The sequence below is a fragment of the Larus michahellis genome, chromosome 1 (genome assembly GCF_964199755.1).
Source record: "Larus michahellis chromosome 1, bLarMic1.1, whole genome shotgun sequence".
Taxonomy (NCBI): domain Eukaryota; kingdom Metazoa; phylum Chordata; class Aves; order Charadriiformes; family Laridae; genus Larus; species Larus michahellis.
The window spans coordinates 52,272,686-52,292,228 of NC_133896.1; the positions used below are offsets into that span (position 1 = coordinate 52,272,686).

At 37.1% G+C, this 19,543-nt stretch overlaps 1 protein-coding gene across 4 annotated transcripts in view; it reads right to left on the reverse strand.

Moving 5' to 3' along the window:
• Nucleotides 1-19,543, reverse strand: part of ANKS1B (ankyrin repeat and sterile alpha motif domain containing 1B) — a 448,856-nt gene that overhangs the window by 287,351 nt on the left and 141,962 nt on the right. For all 4 annotated transcript variants that reach the window (XM_074575799.1, XM_074575789.1, XM_074575760.1 and 1 more), the window contains exon 11: nucleotides 915-1,051. In XM_074575799.1, coding sequence (XP_074431900.1) covers nucleotides 915-1,051 — 137 coding nt within the window. The remainder of the gene's footprint in view (nucleotides 1-914; nucleotides 1,052-19,543) is intronic.

Below are 19,543 nucleotides of genomic sequence, written 5' to 3' on the forward strand. Positions count from 1 at the left end.
ATGCCAGCAACATACTGATGATACAAAGCCTGCATCCACTAGCGTCAAAGTGGCTCAGTTGCAGAGATCAGCTCAGCAATGAAGAACAGATGGCTGCATTTGAACCCAGTAATTGGCAGGAGAGCAATAGAAGTTCTTTTGGTTCACACCAAAAAAAGTTTCACAATTAGTCAATTCAGCATGTAGTTGTCACAGCTAGCTTTGACACACCTAATGTCACACCTTTTTAAGCGGGGAACTGGATAATCCCCTGAAGTATCTTCTGACCTATGTTATGCTATGATCCTAGGATTCTAAAATAAACTGATGCTGATTACCTCTATACTACTGAATCAAATTCTAAGACTTATTTATTTAAAATATTTTATTTTAAATGGCCACACTCCTTAAAGAATTAAAAGGAGCACTCAAGTCTTCCACTTGTTAAGCATCTTGTTTGCCAAACACTACTAGAAATACATATAGTTAGGAAGGATGAAAGTCAAGAAGCAATATTTTATGAGTAGGTAAACTGAAGAACATGTGAAACATTATGGGACCATGTAAATGGAGATACAAAAATGGGAAGGTAAAGCTGAAAAAGCAGCAGGGAATTAATACTGATAAAAGCAGAACACAAACTTGGAAAAAACCTAACAGTTAATAAAAATACAAAGTATTACATTCATCATTAACGCTATAAGAAAAATGTGCTGATATCTCTCTGTACATTGTTGGGCTCTTTCATAAAATATTCTTTCTTCTTCTGCTATCAAGATTGCTTCCTAAGTCCAGAAAACATTTTATCTTCTGTTTACCTGTCTTTGACCTATTCATATACGTACAGTGACACATACCCTTAGAATAAATGCATCATGGTCTGCTTTTAAAATAAAAGCACAACTAATAAGAGCATGCTTATGGTGATCACCTACCTGAGGACGTATAACTTTCACTATGTTTTTAAGTGCAGTGTCTGGTGATGGAGGAGAGCAGTCAGGTGTTGGGCCTGTAGAGCTGTTTCTATGGTTACCAGATCCCGGTGCAGTAATTGCTACCTGAGGTGCATTATCTGTGAATAAAAATAGCATTTATGTGAACTTACAAATACTTCATACATTTTAAAATAAAAAATTATTTTGAAAACAGAACGCTACTCAGAACACTATTTCAACTTACAAAAGCTGTTATAATTTAAGTGTATTTGGCAAGAAATACACTGTATATCTACACTTATTTTGTCAGATCATACATTCATTCTAAGTCAAGGCAGGATATAGCACTCTCTTAATACCTAAATAAAATAAGGCACAAAGCAAACACAAGTATTTTACTTTTGTTACCCGGAATTACCGATTGTGAATCAATGTACTATCACTGTAACAGGGGTGACTTAAAAGGGAGCTTTCTAATGCAACTCATATCTACCCTGGAAAATTCTAACACAGAAAACCCATTTCAATAAGTTATATAGACGCATACTCAACTTAAAGCATGCTAATATCCACCAGCAACAACTGATTGGTGGTGGACACTGGACACTATATGCAACGTAATGGATCAGCAAGGATTAATTGCACAAAAACGTACTCAACTCTGATGAAATTTCCATCCTCCATCAAGCTCTGCACTGCAGTAGCTACCTTTCTAGCAGTATCTATCTCAGCTAGATAACCTACAGCTGGCTTAAAAATGTCTACATACCTGCAGGTACACGAGAAACTGCTGTTCAGACATATTTTGTGATGCTGTTACCATTTTATGGCAACGTGAAAGACCATCAAAGAGACTTAAAATTTCATTCTTACCTTCTCTAAATGTTCTTAACGCTGTTTGAACAATGTAGAGTAAAATAGTGAAAATCAGGTCAGAGGATAGAAGGGACTATGAAATAAGGCACAGCTTCCCAGCTGTGACTGTAATCAAGCACCAGAATGCCTTTGCAGGAGGCCAAAAGCTCCACATTACTTCATGTCTTTTGAATTGTATTATTAAATAAATGCTTTAGTTCAGATCCTGGGGAAAATGCCATTGCCTGTGCACGGTTATGGTTGTCTTTACAGTGTGGGTCACAAAGACATGTGCTCCATGTTCCTAAATGTGCTATAACACCTGCAGCTCTGCATTATGACAATGATTACATTCAAATCTCATGTCTGTGGGCCTCAACTGACAGCCCGCAGAGCTCACAGAAGAAAGCCTATTTATTTGTAATTGAGGTAGATCTCCAATACGTGCTTTCGTTCTGTGGGCAAATCCACTCTAGAAAAACCCAAACTCCAAATAAACAAAAGCAGTTCCGGTGCTGTAAGATGGAGAATTTTTGCCTAACCAACTTCTGCAGGAGCACACATAAGCCCCTCCATCTACAAAAGTTGCAAATGCCTCCGTGAAAGCAATAAGAGAAGCTTCTCCCTCTCAGTCCTACTGACCTGAAAGAATTCTTGGAAGTGTAACAGATATATATCAAAGGGACGGAAATATCCATTTACATTAATGTAGCCAACATAGGACAAAGTGGAATAGTTGCAAGAATGTAAACTTCAGGGCCTTTCCAACTTAGATACTTTCATAGCAAGGATGTTTCTAAGAAATACTCCCTGCAGAAACACTACATATCTGGATGAGGTCTTGAAGTTTCTAGCAAAATACAGACCAAAACCTGTTCTTCTAAAGGAAATATCAGGCTGGAATGTTTCAGCAATACTGTTACACTTAATGAAAACGTACATGAAAGTTCAGGTGGCAGTTTGGTAGACATCCAAAACAGAGACATCCTGTAGATAACACCAGAAGTTAACTGACTTCTGACAGAGCGAACCCTCCCTGTCACAGAAACAGACAATTCGAACTTTGTTGAAAAGTATCTGATCAAAACTGACAGTCTTTTAGGTACGCAGTCTTAACACATGGAAGGGCTCTTCCTAAATCATTTAAAGTGTGCACAGAAATCTTCCATCTGAATTAATTTCATTCAGAAAGTACACATGTGTGTTAACGTGAACAATCAAACAAATTCTAAGGCTTAGAAAGGAACAAGGTGAATCGTCATAATAACATCCCTGACACAGAAGAACTTGGATGGCATTCCAGAAAGCCTTAAGTCTCTCTTATGCTTTCCTGTCTGACCTGGGATCTAACTCAGAAACTCTCTACATGCAGCATGTGAACGAGTATCCTGTGATTTGACAGCCTAGCTCATCAAAATAGGGAGGGATTGACAAGAAGACACCCCATCAAGGCCTTGCCATACTCTTTGGAAATCTCATAGTGAGGATGAAGCTAAATATGAGTGTTAGGATGAAGCTAAATATGAGTGTTAGGAGCATCTTAACTGAGGTGAAAGTCTCGTCCTCTTTTGCTCCAGAATATGAAATATCATCTTTCACTCTGTGGACACACTCATCAATGGATAATTATCAACAAACCTCTCTGACTGAGGAACCGGAGACTTGCTTTGAGGGAGCCCTACACTGTGTTTGTGGAGACACCAAGCAAGGGCCTGTTCTGCTGCCGGGACATGTGGTAATACAGGCACCACCTAGGAAGCTAAGAACTAACTTCTAGAGTGAGAAGTGTTCCACGCGAGTCTAGTTAAGTGTACTTAGTGCACTTCTTTACTTACTAGTGTGAGAAACAAACAGAATGATTGTCTCTGACAAACAGCTAAACCTATAAAGAACACAAACTCCCCAATACTACAGCAGTCCCTGAGTTTCTGTCACCATTCTTTTCCTGTGAAGCCTGTGTGGCTGTTCTTAAGCCCAGGTGCCCTTTAGCTGTTCAGCACATGAAAGCCTTGCAAGTGAAAGCAGCAAGTCTTGCAGATGCGGAAGCATCTCAAAGATGCATCACTCAACGCACAGATAGTTAGAAATACAGATTGGTGCTGATCGTAATGAATACAGCTTTCTGCCCACCATTTCATCTTGTTTCAAGGCCTTGGGAATGGCCACCTCAGCTTAATTTACTCACACTTTAAACATCAGAAGGGGTTAACAGAGGGGTCAAGTTATATGAGCAAGATTTTGGTCTTTCCACAGGAAAGAATTCTTGTGGACCCTGTTCAATGAGAGGTCACCAAAGACTGGGGTTTGCCCCTAGATACAGTGCCACCTGGGAGTGACATTCCTGGAATGAAAATTTGTTGGAAGACATTTATGAGGGGAGGCAGGGCTGTTATACGCCCCACTAGATAGGGCTGAGAACAACTTCTCCAGCTACAGTGGGTGCATACAGCTATAACCAGTTCAGGAACATACATAATAGGCAGCAATCTCCCCCCAGAAAAGAGTAGTTACAGTCTTTCCTTACAAGCAAATTAAAGTGGTAACACAAAAAAGGATCATGCTTTTAGAATCCAAAAATAAAGCTTTGCAAAAAAAATCCAAATCATTTTTGAAATAAACATCCCAGAAAAAAAATCCAACTGCTCAATATTTCATGCCTTCGCTGCTTTCTCAAGGGAATGAAGTGTCTGACATGTAATGGTTTCTTGTAAACAATTTCTTTATTGTGGACAGCTGTTTATTTTCACAGTAGGATCTTTCCATTAGGCCACCAATAATGATTTACTACCTGGGTCTGCTCCATCAGAGAGAGAATATCACCATCAAATCAGTTCCTGCAACCAATTTGGGCAACTTCTCTGCTTATGTATACAGTACTCACAGTTTCATTAAGAATAGATCTGAATATATTTTCTTTTGTAATTAAATGATATAATAATTATGTTTTCATTTTCTTTTCTCTTTCTTTGGTAACAAAACTAAAGCAAACATTTTTTTTTTCCTTTTAGGTAACCATAATGGTAATACTCTAAGTTTCAGTGGAACATTTCATGGCAAAAAGAACTTGGAAACTTGAGAACCTACCAAATTCACCTGGAAAAATTAGCTCCCGTGCTGAGTTTCTGATAGGTGCTATAGATGGGGCCAACAGGGAAGTATTTATGTCTGTCATTCTTTTCTAGATCCTGGCTCAGATTGCAATAAACTAAGAGATGTTTGTCTACAAGTCAGATAACATCGGGCTCCTGGGATTATGTGGCTGTTAAAAATTACTGAACTGCAGCATGCTTTAACAATATTCCTTCCTGCCTCCATCATACACGAGAAAATGTCACAAGGATTATGTAACTGGAGCTTATTCTGATTCTTAAAAATGGTTACCGAGGACTTTCCATCCTCCATTTCTTTTGTTTCAGGGCAAAGGAAATAGAATAGGATAGAATAAAGAAAATATACTATGTTATATCTTCTATGTCCAGAACAACCAGAATAATTTTTTTAAAGGTTAGATAAACTCAGGTTTTGGATTAACTGGACTCATCTAGTGTGGGCTATAAAAACAGCTATGCTAATTACATGCTGGCAAGTCTTAATAATTTGCTTTGTTGGTTGATTGATTGGCTTAGCATACGAGGTTTTAAAGGACAGAAAGTGTTATGATCACATTTACCATTAACTATGTTATGGACATACGAAAAAAGATGGTGATCCTTAAATTTCTCACAGGATTAGACAGATTTCCACACCTCAAATCTTAAAATTCTATTTCATAGAATCATAGAATGGTTTGGGTTGGAAGGGACCTTAAAAATCATCTTGTTCCAGCCCCCCTGTCATGGGCAGGGACACCTCCCGCTAGACCAGGCTGCTCAAAGCCCCTTGCAGTCTGGTCTTGAACACTTCCAGGGAAGGGGCATCCAACACCTCTCTGGGGAACCTGTTCCACTGTCTCACCACCCTCATCGTAAAGAACTTCTTCCTAATATCTAATCTAAATCTCCCCTCTTTCAGTTTAAGTACTTTACCCCTCGTCCTGTCGCTACATTCCCTCATAAAGGGTCCCTCCCCATCTCTCCTGTAGGCCCCCTTCAGCTACTGGAGGGCTGCTATAAGGTCTCCTCGGAGCCTTCTCTTCTCCAACTCTCTCAGCCTGCTCTCACAGCAGAGGTGCTCCAGCCCTCTGATCATCTTCGTGGCCCTCCTCCGGACTCAATCCAACATGTCCATGTCCTTGCTGTGCTGAGGACTCCAAAGCTGGACGCAATACTCCAGGTGGGGTCTCATGAGAGCAGAGTAGAGGGGGAGAATCACCTCCCTCCATCTGCTGGCCACGTTTCTTTTGATGCAGCCCAGGATGCAGTTTCCTTTCTGGGCTGCGAGCTCAAATTGCTGGCTCATGTTGAGCTTCCCATCCACCGACACCCCGAAGTCCTTACTACTTTTCCCAATTTTTGAAGTATTTACAGACTCAGTATTTACAGCAATGGTCACACTAGTGCTTCATACAACTTGCCTGTGCTTATTAGTCTTTTTCTTATGTATCAAAAGACTGTAATTACAAATGATTACATCATTGCTTGGAAGTTGAGGGTCAGGTTGTTGCTACCATCATTTTAAAAAAATCTTTTTACTCTCGAGTCACACAAGCATTGTTTAAATTAGAGTTACACACTTTGATTAGGGACAGGTGGCTTCATTTTAGTTACACTAAAACTATTAGTATTGAATCAAGTCCAGAAATCCAGATGAGCTTTTTACTGGTCTATTCCAGTTATTCCATATTTCACCAACAGTTATTTCATACATCCTTACAGGAAAATGATAAAAAGAAATTGAATGGCATTGAACAAGAAGTAATTCACATCATTGCTTTTTTGAAATTCATGAATTTAAAAGTTTTAAGTCATTTAATATGGGAAATGTTTATTTTTTACAGCACCTTTTTATGAGAACATTAAGGGAGGAAGGAAGCAGGAAGACAAACACCGCAAAATCTATTTTTCACCACATTGTCATATATAATGCAATTGTGAAAAAAGATGCTTTTTGATCTTAGTGTTCAGCTTTATTTATTATCTAGTTCAATAATACTGAAACCTAATTAATATAAGCATACAATTATCTTGTTCATAAAAATGTTTAACTGTGAATGTAGACTAACCTCATGTCTCACACAAAAGAGAATTAACATCATAACCAATCCTTTCATAGGAAGAACAGTTGGTCTACTATCACTGACATTATAAGTACTCAGTGATTCATTTGCAATGCAGTCTTTCAGTACAAAAAGAATTCCTGAATAAAATGAAAACTACATTATGTAATGTGTTATATATGTCTATCTAACAGAACTGATTTTTGGAACCAAAATTCAGGGCCTAAAGTTAAACTTCTGTATTCATATGCTAGTAACTAAATTGCTTTCCAAAGAAATGGTATTAATTTGTTCTCAATGTCTTGAGCGATTCAGAAACGGATCTTCAGATTTGCAAGGTGGGTTTCTTGCAAATATAGCTACATTTCAGTGAGCATGCTAAACTCTTCTTTAAGTCAATGAAAGCCAATTAAAACAGTATTACTTAGAATTTAGAATACATTCTGTATTTAGATATATTATACTGAAGAAATATTAGGTCAGAGGAACAAGCCCTAAACTTCATTGATTATACTAAGGTATTCATTAGCTTTAAACAAAGTCTATATAGCTAGCTCAGACACTTCTATTGCAGACAAACAGGGCAAGATTCAACTGCCAAAGCATGGTTAGCTAATGCCATCTCAGTGGTCCAAGGGAATTCGAGGCACCTGCAAGATGGTGCAGGAACTGTGGAATTTCAACGCCCAAGCATTCGCTTGGGACACTCAAAAGCATTTCAAATGTCAGTGTTAACTCTTTCTAAGGCAGAGCAAGGAGAATCACCCCATTACACTAAAACATTCCCATAGACAGATTTCAGTGCAAGTCTTAAAACAATATATCTGAACATTTTCTATGAAACCAGCACTACGTAGGTTAAGTCCCTTCATCGTGGGTTAATCCAGGCTGCTGGACTCCACCAGCAGTAAACTTACAAGGCAGGAGCCCATGCCAACAAGTACGAAGATACTAACAATGACCCATAACTGAGCAAAGTAGGTCACAAAACAGCAGGAATTGCCCTGATTTGATACAAAGCTACCACGTATAAGATTTCTTGGACAGCACACGTAATAAAAACGTGATGTCTCCTGTAAGTGGTGGACCCATTCTAAACATTCACTGAAATTTTATGCAGTAAATTAAGTCAAGCTGCAGTTCATACGGAAATCAAGGTAAAAATTAGAAAATCTCCTATTTTGTCAGGCAGATAACAAAAATGCACGTTATATAGTAGCCCCAATTGAGAGACTAGGCAATTATCCACAGTATAGGACTCAGCTTTTAAAATTGTTCTAACTTGCCTGAATCCCCAGAGCAAATCTTCTCTCCTACATGACTATTCAACATGGCATAAATCTAGGAACTACAGACAAGGACAATCATGTATTTCAGGATTTCAAGGAATGAACATTACAAGAGACATTTCAAAAGAGCAGATGGAATACTGAATAATGGAATCAGTAGGTAGCTACACTGGATACATAGAGAGAACAGTTGGACTAAACTGTTTGAATTTGCTCTTTTGAATTTGTTTTGTTTCCCACACACTTAAACCTGAATAACCATTGTTCCGAGTAGGACTGTAAATATATATCTGCAACTGTCTTGTTGAAAGCACTTGAAGCTGTAACTGGCCCAATCTTGGATGTAGCAGCTATTTCAGGATTGTGTTTGGAATTAATTACCAGTGAAGTGCATTCCAGTGGCAGCAGGGGGTCTGCTTAGTTGTTTCTGCATCATCCACAAGAGTTGGGTATGACTATTATCAACTTTTTATTTCCTCTAATCACCCACCTGCACAAATAGACTTTGGAACTGCTTCAAGCTTGCATAACCCTTGTAATACCAGGCAACTGTCTGGAAAAACATCTCTCATTAAGTGCTAATGAGAGATGATGGGTGATTTCCACCATTTCCTGAGTAACCTTTTGAGACTGCCTCTGCAAGCTGTTGATGTCTAATTGAACATTCAAAAACAATGCCATATAGTTGGGGTTTTTTTTTGTGAAATGGGGTTTTTGTTGGCTTTTCCATTTTTAAAAGGTTTGTAGTGAAATGACTGCACTTGCCTATGACAGATATTTCATAGATTTCTACATTTGGCTTGTCTCAACATGTAGTCATCATGTTTCTGGGAGTTCAAAGAAAAGCACAGGGTGTAGTTAACAGGTGCCAAAATATTTTTGTTTATTTATTTCAGTCATTCACTAAAAACAGGAATGCCTAGTAGTCTTATAAAACAAAACAGCCTCCAAAAAAAATTATACACATTGGGGGTGTTTGTGCTTATTTTTAAATTTAACTCATCGGTGAGAGACCACTGAATGCTATCATATGCATGCCTTCGTATTTCACAAGGTCTCTCCTGTAATCCATAGAGAATAACCAAACTGCTGTGCAGAGACAGTATTCTACTATTGCAAATGCAATAGATTATTAGGCTACATTTTCAAATTATCTCAGAATATAAACTGCAAAAGGTGATGAGACTAAGTGCTCTCAAGCCATTTAAATAATACCGATGATAGCCATACTCCCTGGGGATCAAACACAGAATTCAAGGAATCTTAAAAGTCTCTGCTGTTAATTTTAAAAGCAATATGGAAACATCCGTACCAGAGTAGACCAGCTATCTTGTCCAATAAGTTTCCCTGATAATGTCCAAATGATTTGAGAAAGATAAAGGAAATACTGTGGATAATTTTGGAACAACACAATCCAGTTTCCAACCATTAACAGCTAATTTGTGGCACTACAGCACTAGAGCTTCTAGTAACTAAAATTAAATCACTTGATTGTATTTTTTAATTTCCAAAAACTCTTTTTTGATAATTAACGCCCCAAAACTATTTTGCTATATATTGCTTTACATATTTTTATTCATACTTAGCATTTTCTTCTGAAAAATACTCAAATTCTACCCATTTTATTAATATTCCCGCATTAATTTATTTTCTATCTGCTGAAATTTAGATGAAATTATGTTATAACAGTATTATGTATTTATGCGTTATTAACCTTACCTTCTGACTGACAAAGTGGGATTTACCTAACTTCTGCTCTGAGTGGTCAGAATCTTCTATACACTTCAGCATATTTCATTTAGTTACTATCGAAGTGTGCAGCTTGCCTCAGCGGTTTTCTCTTCTTGTTTCGGTTTTAGATTCTCTAAGATCCACAAGCTAGCTTTGTGGATTTCTTAAAATTCTTCCTATTAAATGTTCCAAATAATGCAACCTGCTACACTTCTTATAGGGACCACAGATACCGAGTTTGGATAGATTCTTGGAATTTTTGAGAGCTGTAGTTAACTATCTAAAGGAATGATAAAGACTGCACAAAACTTTACATATATTAAAGAGGTATGCTATTTGTATTTGTTATTGATAGCAAATGAATAAATCAAAATTTCTAGACCATGCAGCTTTGGCCCATTTGTTGGACATAGAGCCAAATCAGTATATTCAGACAAGAAGGAATATTCCAACACAGTGAGGCAGAAAAAAAGTTGCTGATCCCATCCAACCACTAATATCAAAAGAGAGATCATAATTAAGTGAAAGTATGCTTTTTTTTGCCGAGTTTTATGGCTTAGAACTATTCAGCGTTCCTTAACTTAAACTCTTAAACTTCAATAAAGAATTACAATTAAATTACACTGGAATACAGGTAAGAATTTAGCCAAAACAAAAAGGCAGGATTCACAGAATTCCCATCACTTTTACCACCAACAACTTCATATTGCAAATATCATTATTCCATTAGAATATGAGTCACAAATTTATTCCACATTGTGTTTATCAGGCTGATATCTAGCAGCTGGACAATAATTTATAAAACGTGTTGCTTTTTGTTTGCAAGGGCTTCGCAAGGCATTTAACACTTTTCTTAAATTTATCACTGGCAAATCCCTGTTTAAGTTATTACAGGTTGGATGACAAAAACTCTGAAAGACAACCTACATAACTGTACTTTCGGCAAATTCTACTTACACAATATTCACAGAAAGTTTTTATATTTTCTCATCATGATGTAAGACAGAAATGGATGTCAAAATAATGGAAATGTTCTTGGAGAAAAATTTAGTTTCAATCCTAGCACTACTGGCAAGAAACTCGTTTTAATTGTGCTATATTATTTAAGTATCTTCCAGCAGCGAGGGAATGATATCTGAAAGGAAAAGGACATGGAGTGAACAGCTGGAGCTAGAGTGGAAAGAATATTTTTACTAGCAGCTGTTTTTAATATCCTCATCCAGAACAGATACTACTGCGTGCTATGATACTTTAGAAAGATATTACAGAAAGAACATAGAAAGATTAATACACCCTGCCCTAGATCAAAAAATACGAGGTCGTCCTTCTGAAGACTTTTCTTGCTTTCTGAAAACAATAAAGCAACAGAGTGTGAAAATATTCTGTCGTATCGGTTCTTCCAAATCTGCAGTATTTGAAGGCATATCAGAAAAAAAAAAAAGACTAGTTTGATATCCTGTCGCAGTAGAAAATTATTCTATCATTAGCTGCTAGTAAGGATATGCTGCATCTATATGTTTGTTGATTGGCAATACAAACCCACTGCCATCCTATTTTGACATATAGTAAAATCCCACATCTCTTGCACACTTCAAATTTCCTTTCGAGGTGGCACAAAAATGAAAATGGTATAAAAAGAACAAAAATGAAATCTCTGTAAAGTAATAGAAGGAAACTTTTTGGCAGCAAGCTACATACTGCCATCAGGAGTAGCAGATGCAGAAAGGGAGACAGAAGCAGAGAAAATGGAAGTAAAAGAGTGTTTTTTATTTAACTTAAAATAGAACAGGAGGGGAAAATCTTTTTTTTTACAGAATGCAACACTGATTACCTTCACTAGGAATCAATGTTTTTGTATTTTTAATCATCTCTGATACTGAATAAAACAAATAAATCTGTTCATTACGCACAAAAATGGTTTATTTTAGCAATTGCTTAATATTTTCACAAATATTTTGATTTTAACAAAATTTAGCAAGCTATGCCAAGATTTCTGCTTTCCAAACGTACTAAAGTTAGTAGAAAAGTGAGTTCTCAGTAGAACACAATTAAAGGTATTGAAACATTAAATACAATAACTTAAATTTTTCTCAAAATTACCACATTTAAGTTTTTACTTACTGGAGAAGTAAAGACAGTAGAAATAGGATAAGATTTTTTTATCCTAAAAGATAAAAAAAATTTAAAAAAAATGATCTGATTCAGGTAAATGCTGAAATAAAATTATTAGTATGCATATTCAGTTGATTTTGATATAAGCTAAATCATAGACAAATTTTCATGCAGCCAGTCACAAAAAAAACCCCAAACCTCTCCTAAACACTATCAGTTAGAAGGACCAGCAAAACTTTTTCAGTTTGTTTGGCAGTGGGTAGCTGGGTCTATTAGAACTGTAGAAAAGAGAGCAAGGTTACTAACTGCATTCTTATCAAAGCCAGTTGACTCTTCACTACAGTATTTGAAAAAGCACAGTAAGTGTGTGGCAGTAGATGATCCACACAGAGAAGAAACGATGGAAAACAGGGAGAGGGGAGCAGGTAGAGCTATGATCCAGAGGCCTCAGGATCTGCCTGTGAGCAGAGCCATCAAATCAACGTATAAATGCAGTGTATAGCTGGTTGTCAATCTTTCAATGAGTTATTTTCAACGTATAATCCAAACTGATTTTCTTGGGGAAATGTATCATTTTTAGGATATTTTCACTAGAAATAATTCTTGGAGCAGGATAGAAGTCCTGGTATTTGCAAGAGAGACTAATGGGGGAAAAAAGACAAAGACTGCAGAGCAGGTATCTCACAAAGCTGATCATTTAGTTCATGGGTTCTGCTGGAGCTCAACCCTATTCTGACAAAACAGTGCAGGGATTGAGTTCGTATTTCTTAGTCTGACATGGAACTAGGATGCAGATAGGATGTGAAACATGGGCCCAGCACTGAATAGCATTCTCACGTCCTGTAATACAGGTATAGTCAGTCACACTCATGTTATAGCCTGGTATTTAAGGTTCTCAACTTGATCCCTCACATCCCAGATAAAAGCCCTGATATAGGACATAGAAATAGGAGGGATTGCCCAAGTCATCAAAACTAATACCTAAATCGAAGGCAATCACACAATAATAACTGTGCTACAAGGCACCTGTAGACTAAACATCTATTTACCATCTTCAGCAAGTCAAAAAAACCTCCCTAATTAACTGTATTAAACTTTCAACCTTTAATACAAAATATCCAAAAAACCTGAAAAACTACACAAGGAGCAGGAGAGATCAGGAGCATTGTTAATGTCATAACTTTCTGGAGCAGCTGAGAATGTCTAGATGATCCTAGGATATGTATATTGCAGTGTCCAATGATTAATCATTCAGAGTCAAGCAGCTTTATCATCTGAAATTGAGAGACCAAATAGTGGAGAAATTCATCTTCCACAAAAGACAGCCAAGTTCCTTGTGATTCAAGACATACCTATATTGCCTTTCCAGTGTTTCTGCAAACGAGTTTAGCTTTTTTTATAGTACTCTATTGCATTATAGACATAAGCCAAGCTAAGCACTAACTCTTGAGCACTGGATCCGACATAAGCCAAGTGAAGCACTAACTCTTGAGCACTGGATCTCCCAAGTTTTAGGACTCAGTTTCATCTTAATGCAAAATAGCACAATATGCGAAACCTTGAGTATAACAGAATAAAAAGTATGAAGTCAAGACAACTGGTTCCTCCCGACTTCTAACATGGAGTAAGATTCAACCTGAAAAGCTTTGTAGAAGATTCAATTTAAGGTTTGTAGAAAATTCACAGGTGCACCAGGAGACATATAATATTAACCAAATGCCTACTGAAGACTTCCATGCAGTGCTATACCCATTACACACGCTTGTATTCCTCTAGAACTTACCAGATGCACGTAAAATGTAAACAAATTAATGGTAAGATGAAGTTTTACTACTACCACTGATAGTAGCAATTTGACGGGTTTTATAGCAATATTATTGCTCATATATCTAGTAAATTATTGCCACTTATAAAAGGTACTATCACTTACATCTGCTCAATTATCGAACAATCTCAGCAGCATTTTGAAGTGTAGGATTACTTACTAGAATGGAATACGTTCTCTGTGGTCTATGTATATTTCATCCCTGTCTCAAAAGTACTTTCAAAGGATGGTGCAACTAATAGTAATTTAACAAAGAAAAACCCAAAGCCTGCTAAACAATATTTGCATATGGGCTTTAAAACGCAAAATACCTCGAAATAATTATGCTCCTTTGAATTATTGTCTTGATTTGAAAAAGGGGTTTTGTCTGACAGCATGCAGTCAAGTGTATAATGAGATCATTCTAGATGGTAATCACACCGGGATGCATGAAACTGAGTATTGGTCAGAATGCATGCACTTTGATGAGCACTCATTTGCAAAAATTGCCCAAAACTCCTGTGAAAGCTCATTTTTTTCAACTGTACTTTGATGAATAATAATAAAAAAAAGTAATTAATCATCAGAAAATGTTTAGTGTATGTCAAGCAGCAGCCTTTTTCTCTCATTTTGCAGAGAAAATGTAAGCTAGTGCTTTGGAAAGTGGAATTAATTTAACAATATAAACATATTTACTGGAACATACTGGATGGGTGGAGATCTGCATGTATTTTGATAACGAACTGGTCACATGGTATCAGTCATTCCCATGTGCTTTAACTTCAGAAATGACAGAGTATTTTTAAGAATAACATTTCATTGTTAAGGATGTTATCAGAGATGTTATCCAGAGGAGCACATGATGGGGAGCAATTATCTTAATTATATACTAAAAACCTCTTAGAGGGATGGTAAGGTTGTAAAGGAAAGTACATTAGAGCTGTGATATGTAAGAATTGACGTGGCTTGTGCAACCTCAATTCAGCCTCCTGTGCATATGCCTCCTGAAGTCTTTAATTATGATTATAATGCTGTTCCTCCACAAGACCTCTGCTGCATCAAGGACATAAAGGAGTGGGGGAAATGGACAACGGAACAAACCAAATCATGGCACACCACTCTAAAAATGTGGCAGGAGAAATAATATTATAAAAGAATAGAGATGTGACATATTTTCCCTAAATATCAAACAGAAACTCATATGAAAATATCCAAAGGGAATGTTAAGTGAGAGTTACTAAAGCTAGAAATTTTCAATTAACAGATCTATCTAATTTGTATCCAAGAGTTTAAAACGATCCAGCAAGAAGCTATCTCAACAACTGGTGCTGTTTCTTAATAGCACATGGAATATTGATAAGATTTGAGAAGACTAAAAGGAAGCTAATGGAGTAACCTTAGTAGTTATAGGCTTTCAGCCAGATCTCAGGAATAATGGAATAGCTGGTATGGGTCACCATTAATAATCAATGAAAGGGGCATAGGTCATGCAAATTAGCCTGGCTTCAGAGAAACTGGATCTTATTAGTTAACCTGGTTTTTAAATTAAACTATAAGTTTGTTTAATAGAAGTAAATAATTTGACATTCACTTTTAAAATACATTTGGGTTAATATTACATATGGATTATTAGTATTTATTAAAGTGTTTGCAACTGAGGTAATTTTAAAAAGTTAATAATGAATGGTTCCAGATGTATGCGCATGAGAAGTATCCACTGTATGTATCATTCACTTGCTCTTTGCAGACTACCCAAATGAAAAAAAACGTAACAGTTTTACCCGTCTTTATCCTAAAAATACCATTGGGAGTGGGAGGAGAACCAAAAAACCTGTATAAACTTTGTTTCTCTTAATGCTCTGTTAGGATTCTGAAAGGTCCCAGTTAAATGGGCAAGAATCACTCAAGAAAGTAAGACACTAGAAACAGCAATCGCTGAATGCTTCTACTGCCTGCTTCTCAGTTTGTGATACTGAAATTACCTTTTTGCTTTGCTGGATAAATTCTGCTTTTGGCAAAAGGCAAGAAGTGAAATGAAACAAAAAAGAAGGACTTTTTTTATTCCCAACACAGCAAAGAATCCATTTTTAACATAGTGCTTTCCAGTTAGAGTCTGCCACTCAAGTGATGGCAAAATTTGAGGATTTCAATTTTCTAGTTATTGTTTTATACAAGAATTTTATGATAACAGAAGTTTTTCAAAATACAGAATTGCTCTGTTGAAAATATAGAATAACTAAGGGAACAGCCGTGTTAGGGGAACCTATGCCTTTACCTCACATTGCCCAGGACTGCTTAGAGTGGTAGCAGAAAGTGGATGAACTATTATTAAAGTCTTTTATCATTCATCTTCTCTCATTTATCCATTTGTTCTGTTATTACATTTGTAAGTTGAGTCACACCCTAATGAAAACGGTGCTTATTTTGCACCACAGGAGTTAAATTTTATTCTTTATCTCCCTTTGTAACTTCTGTCAAAAAGGATAATTCCTACATTGTACAAGGAACTGAAACAATAAAGAGTGGATATATTTTCTTCTTTAAACATTAGATAGGGGATATATGCACTGTTGGTATAAATCTACTGACAGCAGGTTACAGCCATATCAAGAAAAAAAATGGAACAGGACCTGTATACAGAAAGTGTATATGGATCACCTGCATCTGTTTCTTAGGTGATACGAGAAAGCTGGCTTCTCTGAACTACATAGGAACGGACTTCACTGTAGAAAAAATTTTCAAGCTGTCTCATCCACCTTCTGACACCTACCCAAAGATAATTAAAATGGGTCATAGCTTTCACATGCTGTCAGAATGTGATTTTAGGGAGGTAGCTAACTAGGCAGAAACCAGACGCACACTGCACTGACCCATCTACTGCCACTTCCAACTATGTCATAATAAATTAAAAGGTATCCTCTCCTGATTTCAGACAAAATCAGAAAAAAAAGGGAAATATTCTCACAGACGTTACCTCATTTTTCATCTTATACTAGAAGACACACATTTTTCCTGATCTCATATCAGTACTTAATTGACTGATTTCTAATTTTAATAAAGAATCTTCTTTTGGAAGAAGATACACACGGTGAAAATCTAACCCAACCAAAATCAACGGCAAAACACGCCCTAACATCAGCGAGGTTAGGAATATATGCCAGCCCCTGAGCCTCAGAGCATTTGAAGACCTACTGGTCAAAATCAGTAGGCTGATAACACCTGTCAGCAAAAGAGTAATCAACATAGGACCAGAAACACAGGTGAGCTGCGCTCCTCTAAGAGATATAGTACTAAAAAAGCTAATATAAAGCATCCTAATTGTACTCCAAGAACTATGATAATAACATCAGAAATACAGAAATGGGTATGAAAATGTCGTTATGATAAAACAGAACTCCCAAGCTGCCTGTATTTTGGGGATTTGTGCTTAGAGAAAATAAAAAGAACTATGAAATGCCAGAAGATACTTGAAAAAAGAAAATAAATTATAAATTTATAATTCATACTATAGGAACAACTACATCAACAAACATTCTCCAGGCATAATTTTCAGAAATCTTTTCTTTTACAGTTTTGAAAGGTGCTCAAAACAAGTACTAGCTGTACTGAAGAAAAAACAACAAAATGCATGATAGAAGAGCTATTGTATATTTTATTCTCCCATCAGCACTCCCTTCACCTTTATTAAAATGCCACGTGAATTAAAAATTCCAAACTGCAAACATATGCTACTGCATTAGATAAAATTGCTTCTGATAAGAAGTGTGCACTCTATACTGTGGCAGTCGGAATGACAAATATGAAATGCGTCATCACTGAAACTCAGTCAGAAGGTCAGTTTGGTTTCCTATACACTGTGTTCTGGCAAATATTTTTATTCTTGAAGCTCTGAATGTGATCTTTACATCTTTATAAATTAACCTGTTAAAACAAGTAAATTGAGAAATACTGTACCATAGTCAAATTCTCTCCATATGGCGCAGACACAGGTTAAAGGAAGGCAAGAAGAGAAGAGAAAAAGTATATCTAGGTCTTACAACTAAGGCTGGGCATTGTATTTCACTATAAGCTATTGACTGAAAAATACAACTGAAAATTGTTTGATAATTTTCAGTTTAGTTTTAAAGTAAATGTCACTAAAAAGCAGGTAAAGAAACAGCAAAACAAAAAAAATGTTTCCAGCTGTATTAAATATAACATTTAATTAAAAAAATATATCTGGTTTTTGGTTCAACCACTTCAGGTCTTATAATCCTTATAACTTTATTCTCCTCTTCCTACACAGAAAAAGGGAAGGATGTTAGGGCACAGTATGTAGATAATATAATACAGATTTCTATAGAGGCCAATACCTTAAACAGATGCATACATACAGAAGTAAGACAAAATATCTTGAACATACTGTGATACAGAACACACACATTTGGAAGACCTATATGCAACACTTTACCACCCTTTGGAGTCCTCTAGCCACCACGGCAAGGCAGTACATATAGACATGCACAAGGGCAATAAGAGATTTTCAGAATCATTCAGGGGCTGCCCAGAATTGCTTCTTGAAGAGTTGCTGGAGAGCTCTGACTTAGCCAAAGAGAGTATGTCAGGGTTCCACTGTTTTGACTTCACTTGGCCATGAATACACTGAGGTTGGAAATGAGAAGCTTCTTAATCACTGGCACAGGACTCAGTGGTTCTGAAACAGACTTCTATTCAGAGTAACAGGCACAAAACCCCAGCTGCTTTTAAGATATATCTTGAGACCTTTATTAAAGGAACAACACAAAGGCTAGAACCCGTTTTCTCCCTTTAAGAGGAGTATCCTCATCATGTCAGGGCACTGCGAGGCTTTTGCTCATTCTTCTTACGGCCTATGAATCTTTTTCTGTGCTAGAGGTAAAGGGGGATTAGATGGTATAAAACACCCTGAGAACTGGGAATCTTTACTTAATAATGGGAGCATTTCCCTAAGGCCAAAATTACTTTGAAGGGAAACCACTTACTGCCTAAGAAAGACTTCAGCTATTAGGTTGTTATGGAAACCCAAGCCTCTTTTGTCAGTTACCTACTCCACCAAACCGATGCATGGCTAATATTATGATACACACCTATGCTTTATGTTCCTTATTGACAAGCTCTGAGTGGCTCTTCACTTCTTACTCAACATACAGACAAATTATACTCTTTGGAGATACTGTCTCCTTGAGTGACAGATGGAAGAATAAGGGACATTAATTATGATTCATACATCACATCAGGCCCTGAGGCATTAATAAGTTCTAACGGCCCTGACCAGCCTTTTGAGGTTCTCCATCCACATCCCACTTCCTTGAGACACCGTTTCATCTGTCTGGGGCCTTTAGTTCCTCCTGAGCTATGCTGAAGGAGTGCCTGTCTCGTGCTTAAGCCTGTGCCCTGTGCATCCAGACCCCAACTCATGGGCTGACTTCCCAGCTTGACCTTGGACCTGGTCTTGTCATTATGACGCTTCCTGGCCATCACTGGACCTGATCCTGACCTGCATATTGACTTTCTAGCTTGACTTTAGATCTACCTCATCTGCACAAACTTGCATGATGATCTGGGCTCTTGGTGAACCTGGCCATGATCTCTAGGTCTGCCCTGCTCACAGGTGGTGAGATAGGGCCCTGACTAGCGAGGCCCTTGCCCTGTAAGCTGTTGTAGT